The sequence below is a fragment of the Wolffia australiana genome, chromosome 10 (genome assembly GCF_029677425.1).
Source record: "Wolffia australiana isolate 7733 chromosome 10, ASM2967742v1".
Lineage (NCBI taxonomy): Eukaryota > Viridiplantae > Streptophyta > Magnoliopsida > Alismatales > Araceae > Wolffia > Wolffia australiana.
The window spans coordinates 2,732,842-2,754,796 of record NC_135844.1 but is presented as its reverse complement, the minus strand read 5'-3'; the positions used below and the strand labels follow the sequence as shown (position 1 = coordinate 2,754,796).

At 41.2% G+C, this 21,955-nt stretch overlaps 1 protein-coding gene across 1 annotated transcript; it reads right to left on the bottom strand.

Annotated features, from left to right (window-relative positions):
* Positions 1-3,716: 3,716 nt before the first annotated feature.
* LOC144708744 (uncharacterized protein At2g39795, mitochondrial-like) lies at positions 3,717-20,502 on the bottom strand. Its single transcript, XM_078582182.1, has 4 exons — positions 20,211-20,502; positions 19,078-19,412; positions 18,824-18,998; positions 3,717-3,913 (listed from the first exon to the last, which is right to left on the bottom strand). The coding sequence occupies exons 1-3, from the start codon at positions 20,439-20,441 to the stop codon at positions 18,839-18,841; spliced, it is 726 nt and encodes a 241-aa protein (XP_078438308.1). The 5' UTR covers positions 20,442-20,502; the 3' UTR covers positions 3,717-3,913; positions 18,824-18,838.
* Between the last annotated feature and the right edge of the window lie 1,453 nt (positions 20,503-21,955).

Genomic DNA, 21,955 nt, shown 5'->3' with positions numbered 1-21,955 from the left:
ATTAGAATCCACCAATCCTATACTTTAGTTTGTGATTCTATCTTTCTTACTGAAAAATTGAAACAATTCCCTAAGAAATGGTAAAATTACTTAAATTATAGATATATTATAGATTTAATAAAAATTTCCACAATGGAAATTTATTTATTTATAAAAGATACATAATTATTTGTCTCAGACTTCTGTTGGTGCCTACCTTTACGTGCACTTACCCCGTCCTCATCACATGCTTTCTATATTTTTTGTAAGGCAAAATTACAAATTTTATTGCATTATATTCAACGCCATTGACATTATTAATTCATGTTTACTACTTTTCACTGGGGTGTTACTACTTAATACCACATCATATCTATCATTTGCTAGTGATGGCAGGTGGCGACACACACTGTAATGTTAATGCAAGACTGTAACGTAGTACAGGATGAGGGGGATCTTGGGGAGTCACATATATCAATAGCCTATTCATGTTATATCGACCTACCCACTGCTGGATGCGGGGACATAGTACTATAAAGAATTGAATAAAAAATAAGTTTTGTTTTAATAAATTTGTAAGAAAAGTAGAGGTTTAATGTTGGCCTTTGAGAGAAGAAAATGGTATAAAGTGGGTAATACACCGATAGATTAGGACTAAATCAAGTTTAAAATAGGGGAAGTGAATAGGGGTGATGGAGTAAATGCGGAACTAACTTGTTGATATACTAATGACGATGTTTTCATGCATTAATGTCATTATATCAACTTATATGCTGATGATGATATACAAATAGGATGTAACTCTAGGAAAAACATCAAAACACTAACATATACCAGGTTGACTAATATCGATCTTGTAGAACCTTCTCCTGCTACCTATCCATTACGAAAGCATATCAGTTACGATAAATAGTAGATAATAGTTATGCTTTCGTCTGATTACTTAATTTCTATGTGTTACTTTTGATGAATTTATTCCTTAATAATTCAGTTATTGGGGTTGTATATTGTCATTCTGGAAAATCACACGTATAAAATTACTTATTTTAAAAATTTCACATTGAATCACTAAATAATGAAATATAGAGTGAGACGAGGTTAAACCACAGAAGGGAATAGCAATAAAATTTGATTTTGATTTATATTTGGTATAAATGAATATATTAGAAGATGGAATAAAGAAGAACAATAAAATGAAACGAATCAAAGTGATAAACAGGGTACGATGCTCCAATGATCCACAACTCTCCTTTTGAAGATCTAAAATATTTAAACTCAACGGATAAAAAACGAATTCGAGTTTAATAATGTGGGAAAATAGGTGGAAAGAGAGAGAAAATAGTGGAAAACCTAATTCCAAACCATTGAAAATATACCTCTTGAGAAAGATGCTCCCATTGATGATAGATCATTGGAGCACCCATATTTTCTGCCCGGGCTTTGACATGTTGCATAAGACATGATGATTTTCTAGAAGAGGGAAGAGACTCAAATTCTTTGGAAGGAAGAGAATGATATTGACTATTAAAGTTGGACCTTTTCCACAAGGCTAGCGAATGTAAGGAGTACGCCTTGAATAATAGAAATAAATTTTGTTGATGATCTACAGAATCTAACATTGACCTATAGAAGCTAAAGTTAACATTGTCCTTCATGGATGATATTAAATTTGTATTGCCGTATATGAGATATGTTGTGAGAGCTGTGTTAAAAAGTCACACATCAAACTAAGGAACCTCACGCTGTATGCATGCACACAAGAGCCAACACAAGTGTGGCTGCTGCTCCATTAGGCAGTAGCTTCAGCGTGCAGATAAAGAGGCCACTTAAGGAAAAATTGCTGAAATTAAAATTTCAATACTATCAAGAAACAAATCCTTATTTGACGAAATTTTTGTCATTTTAATTATCATCGAGTCTTCTTTCCATGCATCCATCACTTCAACTAAAGAATAAATGCACGTATGAAACGTAATGACAGATGTAAAACTTGCATAAGAATATGATAACATGCGATATTTAAGGGATCATGCTGATTAAAACATATGTTGGAGCAGAGTGCAGGCAAATGGGGAGGATCCTACTAATATGTTGAGCATCCTAAAAATACCTGGGGATACGACACATTGATTGATGAAGAAGAGAGAAATAATTAAGCTTCAGAATTAAAAAAAAAATCAAGGTTCAGACTTATTAAGTTTCAGGCCACAAATCATGATAATCAGTGAGTAGACTTAGGGTAAAGATTTAAACCCAGGTTTATCTCTTACCATTGCTCTTGCATATATTTTTTATAATTAAAACCCATCTTGATTTGGTCTTATGTTAGTAATAAGGAAAAAGAGTGACTAAGATACTCATCAAGTTTATAAACAAATATTTATTAGGATTGGAGGAGAAAGGAGAAAAGGAAGGCGTCTCTTTAAGAAACACATTATCTTTATCCTAATAACCGGAGGTTAGCTCATTCATATAAGTCAATGAATTTTTTTCCTTTATGATCTTCTGCCCTCATCACTAATCATGATACCATGTTCCATTGCTAATAATTCAAATTCATTAACAAATAGACATAGTTAATAAATCTCAATGTTTTATCCTTCTTGCCCTTTCACGCCTCTTTTCTATAGTCATATTCCTCATTTTTTTCATTTATAGTTCTTATAGTTTATAATTTCAATACTAATTATGTGGTTAATTATTTTTTATTTGATATTTCTAAATTGTTGTACCATATTCCATTTTTAAATTAGACTGAAGCTACAATATGATCTTTAAATTTATGTTTAAATACTCTATAATAAATAGTGGGCAATTGGGTGTCAATCAAGAGGGGGGGAGGCAGAACTTCAATTTTGGACTATTATTAACGTTCAGAAAAACACAAATGAAACGGAAAGAGAATATATATATTTTTTGTAGAGTTGGGTGGAGTTCTTAAATTTATTATTTTTCTAGGATGTATTTTGCAGGATAAATTTGGGTTAAATTTATATCCTGATTTAGATCATTATTTTTTTGATTTTATGTAGTACTAAAAAGGAACATTATACGCTGAAATTAATGTAGTACTCAAAATTCTAAATAGCGTAACAAATTTACGCTATTTAAATTGCTGATAAGGTCCTTTTGTTCTAAATGAGGGACATATAGATTGAGCTCATGCAACATAATGTGAAAGAAGTGTATCAATCAAGTGGAGGATTAAAAGGAAGAGAGAGATAGAGATGCTCATCTACTCTTTGTAAATTAGGTGCGCCACACAATTGATAACTTTTAATGATGGTGAAAAAAATATGAACCATCATAAGAAAGAAGAACTATAAAGTACACTTATTTTAATGAGTGAGCCGCCATCATTTTATCCTTTGGCTGAGATTGATGACAACTGTTACACTTTGTGCACATGCTACAAGGCAGTGTGGGCAGGAGGTTTAATGGTTCCCCATTAATAAGACGATTAACCTTGTTATAATAGGTTCATTTTTATATACCTTGCAGCTTGTCAATTGCTAGTGAAGTTGAAAATGCTATTTTCCCAAGTGATTAATTCTATTCTTGGGTTGTGGTGCCAAAGCACTAACCACTGTGCCCTACCATTAATATTTCTCTGTCTCTTCTCTTCCCTTTCACTTGTGTTCTCTCTCTCTAATTTCTATCTCTTTGTTTTCTCTCTCCCTTGTTTCTCACGTTTTTCTCTTAAAGTAACCTTTTTTTCTACTCCAGAGGCAAAACTATTACGGATACCCGAATTTGATTTGTCTGCAGGCACCAGGCCAGAGAAAACATGTAAGTTTGACTTGAGATTCATGGATTATGAACTTAATCATGTTGCATTACCTAGTAAAAAAATGAGAGGCAAGGGCTCCACCAGTTTATTCCAATCACAGGACTTTTTCTCAGCCACAGCTTCACTCTTCTCATCCCTGCAGAACTGGATGCAGAGCAGAGAAACAGAAGGGTCAAGCTTTCATGCCAACAATGACGATAATGACAAATATAGAATTGATATTGGATAATGACAAAAAGAGGGCCGTATTCGAAAGAAGAAATTGAGAATATGAACTTGAGAGAGAGAGCACAACAAATGATAATTTAGATCTTAGTTAGATACAACAAGAGTCACAGAAAAAAGGAAAGCATGGTGGGGAAGGGTAGTTTGGCCATTTTGGGAGGAGCGCTGAAGACAGAACTCAGGGGGTGTAATCCTTCTACATCTCTTTCTGAACTACTTTTATCGTATCAATTTGTTTTAGGCCTCAAAAACAACTCAAACACATCAAAGAAGTCACCGGTCAGATAAATTGAGTAGAAAAAAAACTTTCTAACCATGTAAAAGCCATAATACATGAATCTGGAAACGGAATCGCATAAAAAACTACTTTCCATCAATGCCACAGATTTTTTTTTTTACATATTCAACTTGTTCTTATGTATTACAGCAATCAGATCGATAAGCAATCACCTCACCCCCCTGATTGCTAAGCAGTTTGGTTGAGGTAAGGGTTGAGGAGAAAATTCTAACTGCCTTATCCTCTGGGTGAATTACGCTGGGTACTAAGCAGTCTGACGCGATACAATGCTGCTGTGCAGCAATGCAGCAGTAGACCAGGGTAGACAGGAGCAGCCCTGCCGGGAATGCAGGGGCATCACAGCTGCAACTGAGGCACTCGTCCTCATCAGATTGAATAGAACTAAAATTTGTTTGCGGTTATCAGTTAAATTAGGAAAAAAACAAAATGGTTCTTTGTCAAATAGCACTCGGTCATAAGCACTACGAAAGGGAGGCGGGCATCCAATGCCTTCCTGCTTCATTGGTCCAAGTTCAAAAGGAAAGTGGCCAGAAGTTAAAGAGAGGAAAGGCTGTAAACCCTCATCTCAAGTTGACCAGATTAGGCGGCAAAGAAGCATGGTGAGCCATCATGCATAAGAGCACATGATGAGTTTGTGCCACAGTCACGGTAATGACCTTAGGGCCAGTATTTGAACTAAAACACTATAAATAAGTTCCAGCAAGAATATTTCATTTCATTAAGCAGTGGGAATCTATGGAGCTCAGGCTGCATTCAGCTGAGGAGTTGGTAGATAATTCAAGAGCAAGGAAATTTCCGTTCGAGGAAAGAGTTCAAGAAGATGCAACAAGAAGGCCAAGGTATTCCAATCTAGCAGAATATTGCCGGGATATCTCCATCATCTGTGATTCCCCTGATCCGTCACACTGGAGTGGGAGATACTGATCACCCTCTTGAATATACCTTATTTGAAATATTTACAAAATCAGATAGAAATCCTGTTGAGTCGATTACTTTAAGAAGAGATCTGATCTTGACTGTACCTAACATGGTGTGTTTGGAATCATTCACAGAAGACAGAAAGAGAGAGATAAACTCAGAGATCTGGATTGGATCCCGGCCTCCTCGTGGTCGCGAATTGTTCTTCTGACAGCTCTGGCTCCTGCAGCGCTAGTCGGGGATGAATATTGAAAATGACTTTCTGTAAGCTCTGGCTTCTAATTCACAGATGACGCTGCCTTCCCCACACACCTCAGCTGCTCCCTCTGAAAAGTCTTACTGAAGCTCTTATCAGTACCTGATCTCACAAATTTATATTTCAATTTCTCACGGTCGAAGGATAGATCAGAAAATCAAAAAAAGTAGAAGCTCACACGCATCATCCTTACTGTTGTGCAGGGTACCACAGGGTGACCCACATATTCTCTTCTCCATCACCCGCTCTGACACATGGGAACTGGGCCTCTCCAAGCAATTTGCATTTGTCCAGACTTCAACAGGAATTTGATACGCTCCTCTAGCTTGAGCATTAGGAGGGCAAATGATAGTGATAAGCATTTCAGTCGAGCCTATCAGAGAAGACAGTTCAAAAGAGCGGAAACCGTCACGACAAAAGGCAACTGAAGCGTCACCCGTCGGTTATAAAATAATACGCAGGGGCAAAGGGGGAAGGAAGGTATTTTTCTCTCCATCTGAGGCCTGTGCGGCGCAGGAGCTGGAGCAGCCAGAAGGAGCTTCCCGGCAGCCAGTTGGGGGACCTTAGGATCTCATTTCTCTCCTCTCATCTTCTATTTCGAACTCTTGTCAAGTTTTGTCACGTCGATCTTCAGTGGAAATGTTATCTTATTGATTTGGTATACTGAGACCGTCTGGTCGACGGTGTTATTTCTACCAGTATATCAACTGGTATCAGAGCCATCTCTGATCCACGGCCTTCATCATGGATGAGCAAAAGCCAGAGCTCGTTGCGAACTACATTGATCCAGCTCCAGTTGCTGATGTACTGACACAGATCTTGCGGCAACTCTCTCTGATGAATTCCAAGACTGAGGGTCATGCCGCCTCGATATCCAGCGCTGCCCCGGCGACCAATACCACTAGCATGCGTTATGGTCACGCACCAGTTGCTCGCGAGAACCCGATAGAAGCCAAATCAACCTTCAGGAAAGGAGATTTGCCAATTTTTTCTGGAGAACAGGCACAAGGATGGCTCAACTGCGTCAATGTCTTGCAAAATCCCAAAAAACTTAACCTTATTTCCTTACATTTGGAGGGATCAGCACAGGCTTGGTTTATCTATGCTGAAAAACAATTGGGTTTTGAGAATTGGTTAGATCTCAAGCGGCAGTTTGAACGCCGCTATGGGTTTTCATCCAGTTCTCTACGTCAAAAACTATTTAATTTGCATCAGACGGGAACTGTCTCTGAGTATCGTGCTGAGTTTGAGCTACTCATGGCTTATCTAGCTCCACTTGATCCGGAAGTTCTGGAAGCTGCATATATGAATGGGCTCAAGCCAGAAATTCGTGCTGAAGTCCCAAAGTATCGGCCATACAGCATTCAACAAGTGATGGACGTCTCCATCGAGAGTGAATCAAATCTTATGGTAATGTGGCAGACATGGCCAACAAATCAGAACGATTCACTCCTGCCACTCTCCAAGGAAACACGCCCTAAACTATTTCAAGCAAGCACACTTTCAACTCCTTGGTTGTATCAACTCAACAAGTCAGGTACCACACTTATGACAGAAAAGGCCCCCTCAACATTTGTGGAAAGGACCGCCAAAAATTTTTCATGACCGCCAAGAAAGAAAATCATGACGCTCACAGATGAGGAGAAAGAAAACGGACTTTGTTTTCACTGCAACGATAAGTACCTTCCAGGGCACCGGTGCAAGCGTGAGTTAAACATATTCTTGGTTCAAGAAGGGGCTGTTAATGAAGATTTTCCAACCAGCAAAGAAGACCTAATGCAGGCAGATGATACGCCTATTCTAGAAGGGTCATTATGTGCGGTCTGCCTAGCTCCAGTCCCAACGGCTCCTTGAAGGTTTGGGGAGAATTATGGAATCGACCACTCATTATCCTTACTGACGGCGGCGCATCACATAATTTAATTCACATGAGGGTGGTTCAGGATTTTCGCATTCCCATCGAGGGATCAATGCGCTTCGACCTCATTTTAGGCGATGGATCTATCAGGAGGGCGACTGGACTGTGCATTGACATTCCACTTACAATTCAGGGTTTAAGCTTTATTCAGGATTTTATCCTTTCTAACTTGGGGAATATTGATATCATCCTGGGCATTCAGTGGTTGAAAACACTGGGATGGTTTTCCTGCAATTATGACCAGTTGATGATCAAAATCTTGTGGGATGACCAAATATTTACAATCCAAGCAGACCAGACCTTAAATCCCACCAAGATCTTTCCACGTCAACCCCGGCAGGCTCATCAGGATTGGCTCGAATTGCTGGAAGTTATTACCCAGGTCAACAAAAAGCGCACCCGGCAATCAATTGAGGTATCTTCTATTATTTCTAATCCATGCCTTACAGTCTTACGAGAACGTTTCCCACAAGTTTTTGACATTCCCCAAACTTTACCACCCCAACGAGCCATAGACCATAAGATACACTTGATCCCAGGGTCGCATCCAATCAATGTAAGGCCTTATTGGTACTCACATCAGCATAAGAATGTTTTAGAAGGTCTGATACAGGAATTGCTTGACAAGAGGATCATCCAACATTCCAATAGCCCCTTCTCCAGTCCGGCATTACTCATCAAAAAGAAAGACGGCAGCTGGCGAATGTGCATAGATTTCCAGGCACTTAATAAAATCACCATTCCCAACCGGTTTCCAATTCCCATTGTCGATGAATTACTGGAAGAACTGAATGGAATGACGATTTTTTCCAAGCTAGATTTACACTCAGGATACTACCAGATCAGAATGGATCCAGCAGATGTTCACAAAACAGCTTTCAAGATGCATCAGGGGCATTACGAGTTTAATGTTATGCCTTTCGGACTGTCAAATGCGTCAGCCACCTTCCAAGCTTTAATGAATACTATATTTCAGCAGTTCCTCTGAAAGTTTATTTTGGTTTTCTTTGAAGATATCCTAGTCTATAGTAAAACTGAAGAGGAGCATCACACCCATCTATCCAGAGTCTTTCAAGTGTTAGCTGACAACCAACTTCAGGTAAATGTTCAGAAATGTAATGTTTTCCTTCCTCAGCTGGAGTTTCTTGGACATTGGATTTCGGCCAGGGGTGTAGCCACTTCCACCTCCGAGGCTGAAGCAATTAACCAGTGGCCCATTCCTAAAACATTTAAACAGCTCCGAGGCTTCTTGGGATTAGCAAGTTATTATTGAAGATTTGCACCTCAATTTGCAGCCTTGGCACAGCCCTTGACAAACCTGCTTAAAAAGAAATTCGTTCCACTGGTCCGAAGATGCTAATCTTTCTTTCCACAAGTTAAAATCAGCATTATCGTCAACACCTATTCTAGCACTTCCAGATTTTTCACTACCCTTAGCAATTGAGACGAATGCCTCAGGGAGTGGAATTGGAGCTGTCCTATTGCAACATTCTAAACCAATTGCATATTTTAGTCAAGTACTTCCGTCAGCATCTCGCTATAAGTCTGCCCATGAAAGAGAATTCCATTCCGTGGTTCGCGCCATTGACAAGTGGAAACACTATTTACTCTTTCAAAAGTTCCATATCTATACAGATCACTTCAGTCTCAAGTTTCTAACTGATCAGAAAGAAATTCTGCTCCAATATCATAGATGGATGGTCAAATTAATGGGGTTCGATTTTGAAATTTAGTTCAAATCGGGGAAGAAAAACATTGTGGCCGACGCCCTCTCTCGATCCCTGGAAAGCGCCGAAGAACAAGTCTCTGCAGTTCTGGTTAGTCATTGGAGAGATCAGCCAATAATTGATCGTGAGATCTCATCTGACACTACACTCTCACAAATCAAGGAATACTGTGCATCGGATCCTTCTAAATATCAATTGTACTCCATACAGCAAGGACTCCTCTGCTACAAGTGCCGTATAGTGCTAACCCCAAATTCTTCGTTAATTCCCTCTCTACTCCACGACTTCCATAATTCCAAAACCGGTGGGCATGGAGGAATTCATCACACATATAAACGCATCTTACAAGTTTTTTGGGCAGGTATGCATAAATTTATTAAGGAATATGTCGACAAGTGTGATATTTGCCAAAGACATAAGTCGTCTACCCTCACACCAGCAGGCCTACTTCAGCCATTGCCTATTCCAAGTCAGATCTGGGAAGATTATAAGTATGGATTTTATTGAAGGGCTACCAAAATCTGACGACTACGATTCCATTTTGGTTGTCGTTGACCGTCTGAGTAAGTACTGTCATTACATACCTGTCAAGCACCCTTTTTCTGCAGAAGTCATTGCCAACCTATTTGTTAAAGATATTGTACGTCTCCATGGCACCCCAAACTCCATTGTGTCAGATCGTGGTCAACTCTTTATCAGCCATTTCTTGAAAGAATTACATAAGTTACAAGGCACTCGCTTGTTACTCAGCTCATCTCACCATTCAGAGACGGATGGACAAACCGAAGTCACTATCCGTGGTCTCGAGTGTTATTTACGTTGTTTTGCAGCAGAACATCCTAAACAGTGGGTGAAGTATCTTCCATGGGCTGAATATAATTACAACACCTCTTTCCATACCTCGTTTGGCATGTCTCCTTTTAAAGCAGTTTATGGGTGCGAACCCCCCTCCCTCTTACGCTACGGGTCACCTGCTTCTCCAATGGATGCCGTGGACAAATTGTTGGTCGATAGATATGTCATCTTGCAAGCCCTTAAGACACATCTCGCCAAGGCACAATGCCAGATGAAGCTTCAAGCCGATAAACACCGCAGAGATATCCAATTTGTCGAGGGAGACTCAGTCTATCTAAAAATTTGTCCCTATCGAATGAAATCCCTGGCTAGGCGACCTAATGAAAAACTCAGCCCAAAATTTTTTGGGCCCCTACAAAATCCTAAAAAGAATTGGACCCGTTGCTTACCACCTCGACTTGCCACCCTCATCTTCAATCCACCCCGTCTTTCATGTTTCCAAATTAAAACGTGCCTTAGACCCAACCATTCAAGCTGTTCCTATTCCTCCATTTTTATCTGACAATTATGAGTGGCAGGTGACACCAGAAGCTATTCTCACTTCCAGAGTCAACCCAGTCGGCCTCTCCCTTTTAATCAGGTGGACGGGACTACCCGCTTATGATGCGACATGGGAAGATGCACTCAACATCGTCCAAAGCTTCCGAGATTTCAAGCTTGAGGACTAGCTTCATCTCAATGGGGGGAGTATTGATAAGCATTTCAGTCGAGCCTATCAGAGAAGATGGTTCAAAAGAGCATCACCCGTCGGTTATAAAAAAATACGCAGGGGCAAAGGGGGAAGGAAGGTATTTTTCTCTCCATCTGAGGCCTGTGCGGCGCAGGAGCTGCAGCAGTCGGAAGGAGCTTCCCGGCTGCCAGTCGGGGGATCTTAGGATCTCATTTCTTTCCTATCATCTCCTATTTCGAACTCTTGTCAAGTTTTGTCACGTAGATCTTCAGTGGAAAGGTTATCTTCTTGATTTGGTATACTGAGACCGTCTGTTCGACGATGTTATTTCTACCAGTATATCAGATAGCCTTCCAAAAATAGTAGCAAATAGCCTTTGAATTAAGACTTCAATAAAGTCATATCTCGATAAGGGAGAACACAGTGAAGATTGGCCCGATCAGTCCAATCTTCTTCTGAAGTGAGAGGATCTTCCTTTGCCAGCCTCCGAGAAGCAGGAGAATTTCCTGGCGCTCACCCTGATCATCTGAGCAACAGTATATCAAGAAGTGTTGTCCGTTGGGTCCCTCTCTTCTTATTTATAAAATTCAGACTCTGCCATGTGTTGTTTCTCTCCTGCTTAGATCAGCACGTGTGACTTTTGCATGTATGCCAGTGGAGTTGTATCAGAATTTCATGATTCTCTATGGGCCAGTCATTTCGGTCTCATTATCTCATTGCAAGGGGTTGGTCCCACTTTCTACTGGATGGTCATTAAGACAATGACCTGCACTTGTGTCTAAGCTTGCTTCATTTGTTGATTGAGACCTTGATGTAGGCTGCTATTAATTTAAGGACTTTTGAAGGAAATAATGAAAGATGATGGGCTGAAAAACAGAGAGAAGAAGAAGACCACAAATCAGAAGTGATGGTACAGGGTCTAATTGACACCCCTACCTCCTAGAGAGCATCTCCCGTACTGAAAAGCCCACTCATAGGGAGCATCTCCCATGCTGACGGACTCTATCCCTGTGTCTCTGGTTCTCTTCCTCTTACACCCCTTTCTTGCCAAACAGGCCAGAAAGGTTTCATCTTTTTGCATGCCATCCTTAGAGGCAGGCTATGTTTATGTGAAGAAACAACCTACAAAAGAATGAAGGAAATACCCCTGAGAAGAGTTGGGGATCGTATCCCCAGGGTAACAAGGTCAAGCATCAGTCTTCTGGGACCCTGCTGCAACCTCTTAATATTCCAGCCCAGATTATGGAAGATATCTCCACGGATGCATTGAAGGTCTTCCCAGTCAATGGCTTTACAGCCATCCTTGTTGTGGTTGCCCACTAGAGCGATAACGCACATTTTCTAGCACTTGAGCAATTTTTTCCTGCAGCATTAACTACCCAGACACCCATATTCCAAAGTCCTCTGATACAATCAAGTATCTTGAGTACAATATCACAACCCACTTTCTTGAAGAGTAATCACCAACGTAAGATGTGAAATTCCAATTGTCACAGAAGATAGATGGAGCGAGGACAAGAATCCAAGAGAACGAGGAGAAGATATGAAGGTGGAAGAAGGATAATGAAGATCGGGATCAGCTCCCTCTCTCCCCTATCTGGTTGCGGACAGTCTCCCCTTCCAGCCTCAGCTCGCGCTGCCAACTAATCCAAGAACTACCTTTCTTGTACTTGGCGGTTTTATTTATAGTCAAGTCACACGTGTGACTTGACTCAACATTGCCTCTTGGTGGGGCGTCTCTGAGACGTTCTTGAAAAGGACGTATCATCCTCTTTCCTTGACCATCATCCACGAAGCCATTTGGAAATCACCATGTATCATTTGAGCTCAATCCCCACTTTCACCTCAAGGACAAGGTGATTTTTTGGAGTTAAGGTGAACAGTGGCACCTTAACTTTGGAGCCCCAAAACTCATCTGAAGAGTAACGATCACGCGATGGTATTATCTGAGTCTACTGTGCCCCAAGGTCACTTGTCATTACCAATCCACTAATGAACATGCACTTCTATCACTGTCATGTTTCATGTATCCATGTATCATCATGGATTCTTTATCCCTACGAGAAATTAGGTTAGGTCATTTAGACCTAAATATGATCACAGGCATATATATGAACCTACACAATTATATGTGAACAAATATGGATACAGCCATAGATATGTGGGAGGCACCTGAAGAAAACATGATGATTTTATATTTGAACCCATGATTTTACCAAGGGTCGATAATTATGTACCACACCATTCAGAAGAAAATTCCCTTGACTTTCTGATATTGGAAGACCCAGAGATCAAGAGCCGAACGAGTGGAGAAGACTTTAAAATGAATGTTCTTTCCCAATCTACGGTTGTAATATTATTACACCAAGAAACGGATAGACCATTTCCCACTGAAAATGGATATGCATCACTTTTTTCCACATGAAAATTGACATTCTTTTTTTTGAAAGTGGGAGATAACCCAGAATGAGTGATCAACCCACTACATAGATAAACATCTGTTACACGCATGACAAAACATCTGTTACCCTTCCACTCCCAGTCATCCTACATCCCACTGATAGGTCTAACATGGGTTAGACAACTTTGCATGCACAAAAATCCACCAGCCTCTGATCTGAAAGAGCACCCTCAAAGATCAGATTCCACGTGCCATCCCAGCATTCCCCAACTGTAACCCTAGGGTCCTGTGTGAGTGAAAAAAGTTGCAGAAACTCTTCTCAAATAGAATGCCCCTAGCCGACCAATCACCTTGCTTATAACAAAATAATGAATCATCCCTACGTTTGGCGTCGAAGAACTCCAAGACTCGGAGAAGAACTTCCCAAACCCTACCAAAATGTCGTCTGCCCTCCCGGACTAGCCGTCTACCAGAGGTGTCCTTCAGGACTTTCAGCATCAGATCCTCCCCAGAACTAATAATGTTTCCCACACACTTTCTTCAAAGTGCCAAATTTATGGTTTGTAACTGTAGAGCCCCCACCCCACCTAGGTTCATAGGTTTGCAAATCATATCCCAAGAGACCAACGCCATTTCCCAACCCTCTATAGACCCTAACCCTTTCCACAAAAACCTACTCCATCCCCCTACCCCTTATAGTACCTGACATAATCAGGGTCCCCAAGGCCTCAGAACATTGAAGCCCCTCCTGCGATAGCCCAAACCCTACAAAAGCTGATTTGGCCCAGTTAATTTGGAGAACTAAGAAATCTGCCAATAGGTCCAACAGTGTTGAGAGATTCCTAGCTTCTTCCATGGAGCCCTACATAAAATTTGCGGTGTCATCAGCAAATTGCAGCAATGGGATACCATATAAGAAGCTCGCCATCTGAAAGGACATCCACTTGTAGGACGAATAGCAATGGTGCCAATGGACATCCGTGCCTGATCCCTCTTTACAAGTGAATCCATCAAGCCAATTTACCAAATTGAGAATGAGTGTCAGGTAATAGATCTCTAGACTCAGGTCACCAATTCACCGGGAAAGCCTCTCTTCCGCATGGAGGACTATGTGAAATCCTAGTTCAGGGAGTCATACACTTTTGAAAAATCTACCTTCCACATGAATCCCCCAGGCCCCTTCCTCTACCACTCGCTGACTGTCCTGCCACAACAGCACCATCCACCAACTGTCTACCCAAAATAATGGCTGACTGAAAAGGTCCCACTAAATCTTTGAAATGATGAGGTATATGGAGTTGAACAGCGAGATGGGCCGGAAATTTCCAACTCAAATTGCCCCTCTGCGCTTTGAAAGAAGGAATAGATGTGATTGATTGAATCTCTCCACTCCCATGCCTGCCTCTCCTCAACACCTCCAACACGCCATCACCTCTGTTTCAACTAACTCCCAAAATTCAATATAGAAGAAATACTGTAAATATGTTGTCCTAAGATCCTTCTCCATCTATCCCCTCAATGGCCACCCATACCTTGTCTGCTGATAAAGGCCTCACTAGAACCACTTGGTGTGTCTCTGTAACCATGGTTCCCCCCTGCCACACAACTTCCACTGGCAACATGACCCTCGTTTGGAGAAAGGCCAAAAAATGATCCACTAGAGCTCGGCCACCAGCTTGTGCCAACATTGTCTTGACTTCCCACCTGCAGCATCAATGTCTGGTTTCACCGCCCCATGTCCTTTGCAGTGAGATAAAAAAATTTCGCATTAGCGTCACCCTCTCTCATCCACATCTTCCTTGAACGTTGCCTCCAATCCATCTCCATCTTGATCTTCCTATCTTCCTCCACAATCACATCCCTATACCCCATCTCTCCTTCACCTCGAATTCAGCTAAACCTCTTACATCCTCCTGCTCATCCATCTGCTTATCTCATTATTCATGATAAGGCATCTGTCCTCTAGCTATTCCTTTCGTCTCCAATGTACTTCATAGCCCTTCCATGGTTTGAGCCAACCTTACCGTAGCGGATCACCACTTGGATTGTGCAAACTACCATCTTGCTTCATCCTCTTTGAAGTATGTGGACCAACCAGATCCCTCACGTGCCTGCCATAGACAGTGGTCTATAGGGCCAATGCATGTCCACCATTGGGAAGTGCTTCAAAAGCTCCATTGAACAGAAGAATTTGTTCAGCTGAGAGAGGGTGGTGGGACAGCAATTCTCCCCCAAGAATACATAGACTATGGGGCCCATTTCCTCCAGCTCTGCCCTCGATATCAAAGATAAGAATAGCTGTGAGCCCAGATCTTGCAGCTTTCTCTGTTGGGTCTCTCCCATTCGAGTGTCACATTGAAGCCTCCCCTAAAAAAACAATGGAAGACCCTGAAAACGTCCCACAAGGGCATTCATTGGGCCGTAAACTGACACAACTAACCACTCAAGGGTATCGTTCTTAAACTTCACTGCTGCCACAAATTGCCTCCTCCGTGAGTCCTCAAAGAACAGCATCTCATTCTGGGCAACAAGCAAATCCCAAGAAAAACTAACTACATTCATTGCCAAAAAAACTTCTAGAAGCCTCACCATACCACATTCCAGTTCCGCACATTGTAACTCTCAGGCATGCTATCTCGCAAACACACCACCATGGCCAACATATAACTCCATGCCTCTCCTTATCCCAAAACCCGTTAACATCCACAAAACACATTTCATGGGTGACCTGAGTTCATCCCTCTTGGCTCTCACACCTTCTACAACTCTGCTGCCAACGCCATGACCTGATGATGTCTGAGAGGATCCTCCTCCACCTCATGGTCTTACCCTTCACTCTCAACCCCCATTTCCATTACCTCCTCCTCGTCTGCCACCAGGATGACTTCACTTTTCTGGCTGTGGCATGATCCACCATCCTGCTCAGTACACCCAACCTCCTGGTTAAGTAATATTCCACCCTTCCAAGCAACCACCCAATCCTTCATCCCCTTTGTGTCCCTCAACCCCGACTTTCCCCTTTTGTGTACCAAGGCTCTGCAGCACAGATTCTTCTTTTCAATCAGCCAGCCCATCTATGGTTTCTTATTCTCCCATGTCTATGGCCCCTCTCCAATTGACTATTAGTGTTAACTGTCACAGCCGAGGAAGGCAAGTCTCCTCGGGGGTCTGTCACTGCCCTTCAGGGACTCTACTTTGCCTCAACCGCCAACGGGTGAAGCTGCTCTTCTGACCCAACAGGAGCTGTTCATGCTTCCACAAGTCTGCAGTGAATTGGATTGGTGCAAGAAGTGTCCCCTCATTGGCCTGCTTACTTTGCGTGAGAGCTCCACTGGTATCTGTCTCATGCGTCCCTGACTACAGCACAGTTAGACCAGATTTCGTAGATCTGGTTAAGTCCATTGCCTGAATGGACTCTCATCACCTTCTCCTGTCATTCTCTACTTGAGCACGTGAACTGACAATGGCCCATGTTTTTGCATCTCTGGCAGACCGGAGGCCTTCAACAGTCCCGTGCGTAATGTCTATCCACCAGACAACAGAAGCATGACTCCCCAAATCCATGGTTTGGCCTTGTTGTGCTCTTTTGGTTTGCATGTATTACCACAGCTTGGCACATCTCATCTCACTTGCAGTCCTAGGAACAGAACCAAAGAAAGGCGCCAACACCACAATACCATTTAATCAAGCCATCAACCTCTGCCCCGATCGTTGCTGTCGCTGCTATATGTGTTTGCCATGGGTATGACTCTGAGACCTATATTGCTGCCTAGCTGACAGGCCTTCCACCTACCGGGGAAGCACTCTCTGCCAGTCTTCTCCCCTTCGGTGTCCTCTGCGCCTCTCCATCATCCCTTCCTGATGCAGAACTTGCTTGCCACGTATGGAGTATTTCCACTGTGGGTTAAACCACCGGGAGATCATGCCTCCTCTCAGCCTCGCAGCTTCGTGTATGTTAGACTCTTTCTGGATATTATATGCAGCGACAATATGGCCACCCTTGAGCTAATTGTCAGCAACAATGAGCCACTGCTGATCCTGGGCAATCCCTTCCTAGCCTGGATCTTCGCCTTCACACTCTTTCTTGTATCACTGCTCTCAATGTCGAGAATGATGGTCTTCCTGGTCGTCATCTTCACGAAGATATGCATTGAACCTGATTGTCTGCTATTTCCTCCTTTCCCAGCAGAGAAAAGCCCTTCTCCCTGTTGTCAAAGGTCAATCTTGTTTTTCTTTGTCTTTGTCTGTCATCTTCTTCGTCATCACTGGATGAAACAGCAAAAGATATTCTCTTCCTGCCCATAACCAGTGAGGAAGCCTACTACATCTTCACTGCAGTTCCTCACATGGATCTCAATTCTTGCTCCAACAGCTTCAACAAGTCCTTGAGCTTCCCTCTGTCAATGTTGCAGACAGCATCCCCCAACAACACTGAATTATTTCCCCTCACCATAGTATCCTTGACTGCTTGATCAGGTGCCTGGAGAAGTGCTCTGAGATGGTGCCACCAAGCAGACATCAAATGTTTGTTTTTCCCATCGCCCCTCAACCCTTGGAATCCACCCCTCGGCGTGGATGTTGCCGCCTCTTCCTCCTCCCCCCTTCTCCCCACTCTGCAAACAGCTGCCTCTTTCTGATGTCTTTTATTAACTCTTCTTTACTTCATCTTTAATCTTTTCCACGGGCCCACGTAATTGCTCCACCAAATTGTCGACTATGTCTGGCCTGGAACATATATGCTTCAGTTCTGCTATTTTCATTCTCCTTTGGATCTGTTTCTTCTTATTGGCCATCCCTTTCCCCTTCACTTAATTCTTCTTTTCATTCTCATCTCAGTCTGCGCTAATCTCCTTTTTTGTCTCAACATTTGCCATTTCGATATTTTTGGCAATATCCTCATATCCAGCTGCAGAGTCACTAGCCCTGAACCTCTCAAAAACATTCAGGGTTTCCACTCTCCACTGCAGCCGCAGGAAGCAAATTATCCAGCCAAGCATACTGCAGCACTGCTACCTCCCATCACTTCTTCCATTCCACCTTTCCCCCTGCATCCTGCTCTTCAACTTTGCAACCTCGTGAGGGAGAGAACATGGCTACAACCTTTTTCACTCTGCAAATGTAGATTCTTAGTAGGTCACTTTTTCTCCAATTAAAGAACATGATATGATTTTGATAAGCATTTCAGTCGAGCCTACCAGAGAAGACGGTTCAAAAGGGCGGGAACCGTTACAGCAAAAGGCGACTGAAGCATCACCCGTCGGCTATAAAATAATATGCAGGGGCAAAGGGGGAATCACGGTATTCTTCTCGTCGTCTGAGGCCTGTGCGGCACCGGAGCTGGAGCAGTCGGAAGGAGCTTCCCGGCGGCCAGTCTAGGGAGATCCCCTGGATCTCATTTCGTTCTTACCTCCTTCTATCTCGAACTCTTGTCACTTGTGGCATTTTGATCTTCAGTGAACTTGTCTTCTTGATTTGGTATACTGAGACCATCGGTCGACGGTGTTATTCCCTACCAGTATATCAGATTTCTTTTAGTGGCCCATACTTTGGGTTCAGAGATATTGCTAGAGTGAAGTGCATGGTTGTTTTTCAGGACAATCAGGTTCTAAAAGCATCCCATATTTCCTAAAAGAGAAATGAATACCTACTTCTCTATGAAAACGGATCATGAGATCATTAAGTTAATGCGAACAATCATCCTCCAAGTCATGAACTTCAGTTGAAAAACAAAAATAAATAGCTAATAAAAAAAGCAAACATAAGAGACGTAGGTTTAGATCACCCACATGAGGAACCTTCGTCTACTTCTCCACGTAGGACTTGACCTTCTCCATCCATCGAACAAACTCTCTCCTATCTTTGTACATCATGTATTGATGAAGAAACACAGCCAGCTCCGCGTCCACACTCCTCTCCTCTAGAAAATCCAACATAGTACGGCGAAACTCCTCATCCAGATCCCTGCCATGTCACTTGTATTAAATCAAAAGCCTCCATTCTCTTGAAAAGAAAAATAATAATTCAATTTTCTTCCACTCACTTGAAGGCAGGCCCCATGAAAGGCAATGATACTGTTCCATTGTCTTTGATTACACGCACATGCTGAATTTCCAGAGCATCGGGCCAAGCAGAGCATAGAAATTGAAGAACATCGTCGTTCCCTACGCCCTTGCGCACATCTACAATGAGGCTGATGTGTAGCCTCATGTTTTGGCCTTCAGATTCTTTGATCCTGGACTCGACAGGCATAGGAACAGCATAATCAAACGTTGTGACATCTACTTTGATGTCCTCTTGTCCAAACTTTGTCTTAAGCGTGATCCACTGCTTCCCAGGGCGATCATCAATCTCGAAGTATTTGAAAAACTTGACCGCCTGATTAAGTAAAAGTTAGTAACCCAGGTCGAATCAAAGGCATAATTCCAAGTTAAAAGCCCATTATACGCCTTCTCAATTGCTTCTACATAAGGAATTTGGTTAATTCAGTTATTCATTTCATGTCCTGTATTTCATGGCCAAGAATTTCAATCCTTTTATTTACGTGAATAAGGGGATCCTCCTAATACCATTCTACATCTAGAATCCGAATTATATTTTTGATAAAAAAATCACATGGACTGATGATCATGGACTGATTCAGAGGGGAAATAGTATATAACTAACATCTCCGATCCTCATATGATTCTGACTGTTTCAAGAAAAGATATCATGGAAATAGTACTTAAAATGCAAAGTCGTAACAAATCCGACCTACATTTCTTATAATATATTTTTTTAATAGGAACCGAACACCATGCAAATAGAAACGATGATTCCGAGGGAGATTCAGAGATGGAAATTGGGTCAGAGATGTCATTTGATTCCTCGTCGAGTGATAACCACAAAATATTTCGAATCATACACCTCTCGGGGAGGGCCTGATTTCGAGCTGGCAGCCGATCTCCGAGCTGAGAATTTCATTCCCCTAACTATAACTCTACATCTAGGATTCGAACTATATTTTTTACACTAGAAAATACTACTAAGGACTGAACATTATGGGAAGAATAGTATGATTCAGAGAGAGCAAGGGACATACATTGGAGCAGAAATATCATCTGATTCATCAATCCTCGATAAGAAAATTCATTTCAGTCGTTCATTAAAAAACACAAAACTTTTCGAATTATTCACCTCTTGTGGCGGCCTGATTTCGAGCTCGTAGCCGATCTCCGTGCTGAGAATGCGCAGGAGGTTTTCTTGGAAGGCCGATCTGCGCATCTCGGAGATGTAGCTTCTCGTCGAGGAAGGAGTCAGCCAATGGGAGAATGCGGATGAAGGGGGGAGAACTGAGGTGGGTCTTGAAGAAGATTGAAGAGAATGCGAGAGGAGAGATCCACGAGCGTGTCGCAGGAATCGCGCCATGGTTGAACCAGATCGATCTGCCCTGCAAATCTCGATTAATCTAATGAAGGGTTTAAGAAGATGAATATGAATAGATGATGAATAATAGAAGATATATATATGTATATATATATGTGTATATATATATATATATATATCATGTTTTGGAGTGAAAGGGTTTAAGGAGATGAACATGAATTCATGATGAATAATAATAAAATATTTCCCTTCTTTTTTTAAAATGTTCTAGTTTTTTTAGCAGATGAGCATGAATACATGATGAATAGTAAAATATATTTTTTCGTTGAGTGAAGGGTTTAAGAAGATGAACATGAATACATGATAAATAGTAAAGTGTATACCCTTTTTTGGATGGATTGAAGGAGATGAACATAAAAGCATGATGTGTAATGAAATATATAGCATTTTTTGAAGTGAAGGGCTTGAACTTGAGTACATGATGAATAATAAAATAAATAGCATTTTTAAGAGTGATGGGTTTAAGGAGATGAACATAAATCCACAGTAAATAATAAATTGTATATCATTTGTTTGATGTGAAGTGTTTAAGGACATGAGCATAAATCCATGATAAATAATAAAATATAAATCAATTTTTGGAGTGAAGGGTTTGAACTAGAGTACATGATGAATAATGAAATATATAGCATTTTTAAGAGAGAAGGGTTTGAGTAGATGAACATAAATCCATAATAAATAATAAATTATATATCATTTTTTTGGGCTGAAGTGTTTAAAGACATGAGCATAAATCCATGACAAATAATAAAATATATATCAGTTTTCGGAGTGAAGGGTTTAAGGAGTTGAACATGAGTACATGATGAATAATAAAATGTATACCATTTTTTGGATTGAAAGGGATCAAGGAGATGAACAAAAGTTTATGATGAATAATAAAAATATATTAGTTTTTTTTTTGGAGTGAAGGGTTTAAGAAGATGAACTTGAATACACGATGAATAAATAAAAAATATGTTATTTTTTGGAGGGAAGGTTTTATGGAGATGAACATGAATACATGATGAATAATAAAATATATATCATGTTTTGGAGTGAAGGGATTAAAGAGATGAGCATGAATAAATGATGAACAATAAAATATATATCATGTTTTGGAGTGAAGGGATTAAAGAGATGAACATGAATAAATGATGAGTAACGATGAAAATACCATGACCGAGTTTTTTAAGAAACCTTACAATATAGTAACTGGCTTTTTTCAGATATAATGTTGAAAATATTGAAATCATCCATATTATGAATCCTCTAATAGAGAGTTGGCATTCCCTGCAACTGATATGGTGTAAAAAGTTGGAGATGAGAATTGGCATTTATGCTTGTAAGATGAGGTATTTTGGTTGAAATCTAAGAATGAAAATCTGGATTATATCCCAATTAGGCTTGTAATTTTATCTTATTTATTATTATTTTTGTCCCTCTTATTTTTATTCCTTTCTAACAAAGGAACTAATAAGTATGCTCGAGCATATGAGTTCGAGGTAAATCTTATT

What these genes read in the sequence shown, in the direction of transcription:
- LOC144708744 (XM_078582182.1), bottom strand. Translation starts at nt 20,441, where the DNA reads ATGGCGCGATTCCTGCGACACGCTCGTGGATCTCTCCTCTCGCATTCT. An exon ending in AAATCAGGCCGCCACAAGAG is followed by an intron (nt 19,413 to 20,210) that starts GTGAATAATTCG and finishes TTACTTAATCAG; the next exon opens with GCGGTCAAGTTTTTCAAATA. An exon ending in TTCATGGGGCCTGCCTTCAA is followed by an intron (nt 18,999 to 19,077) that starts GTGAGTGGAAGA and finishes GTGACATGGCAG; the next exon opens with GGATCTGGATGAGGAGTTTC.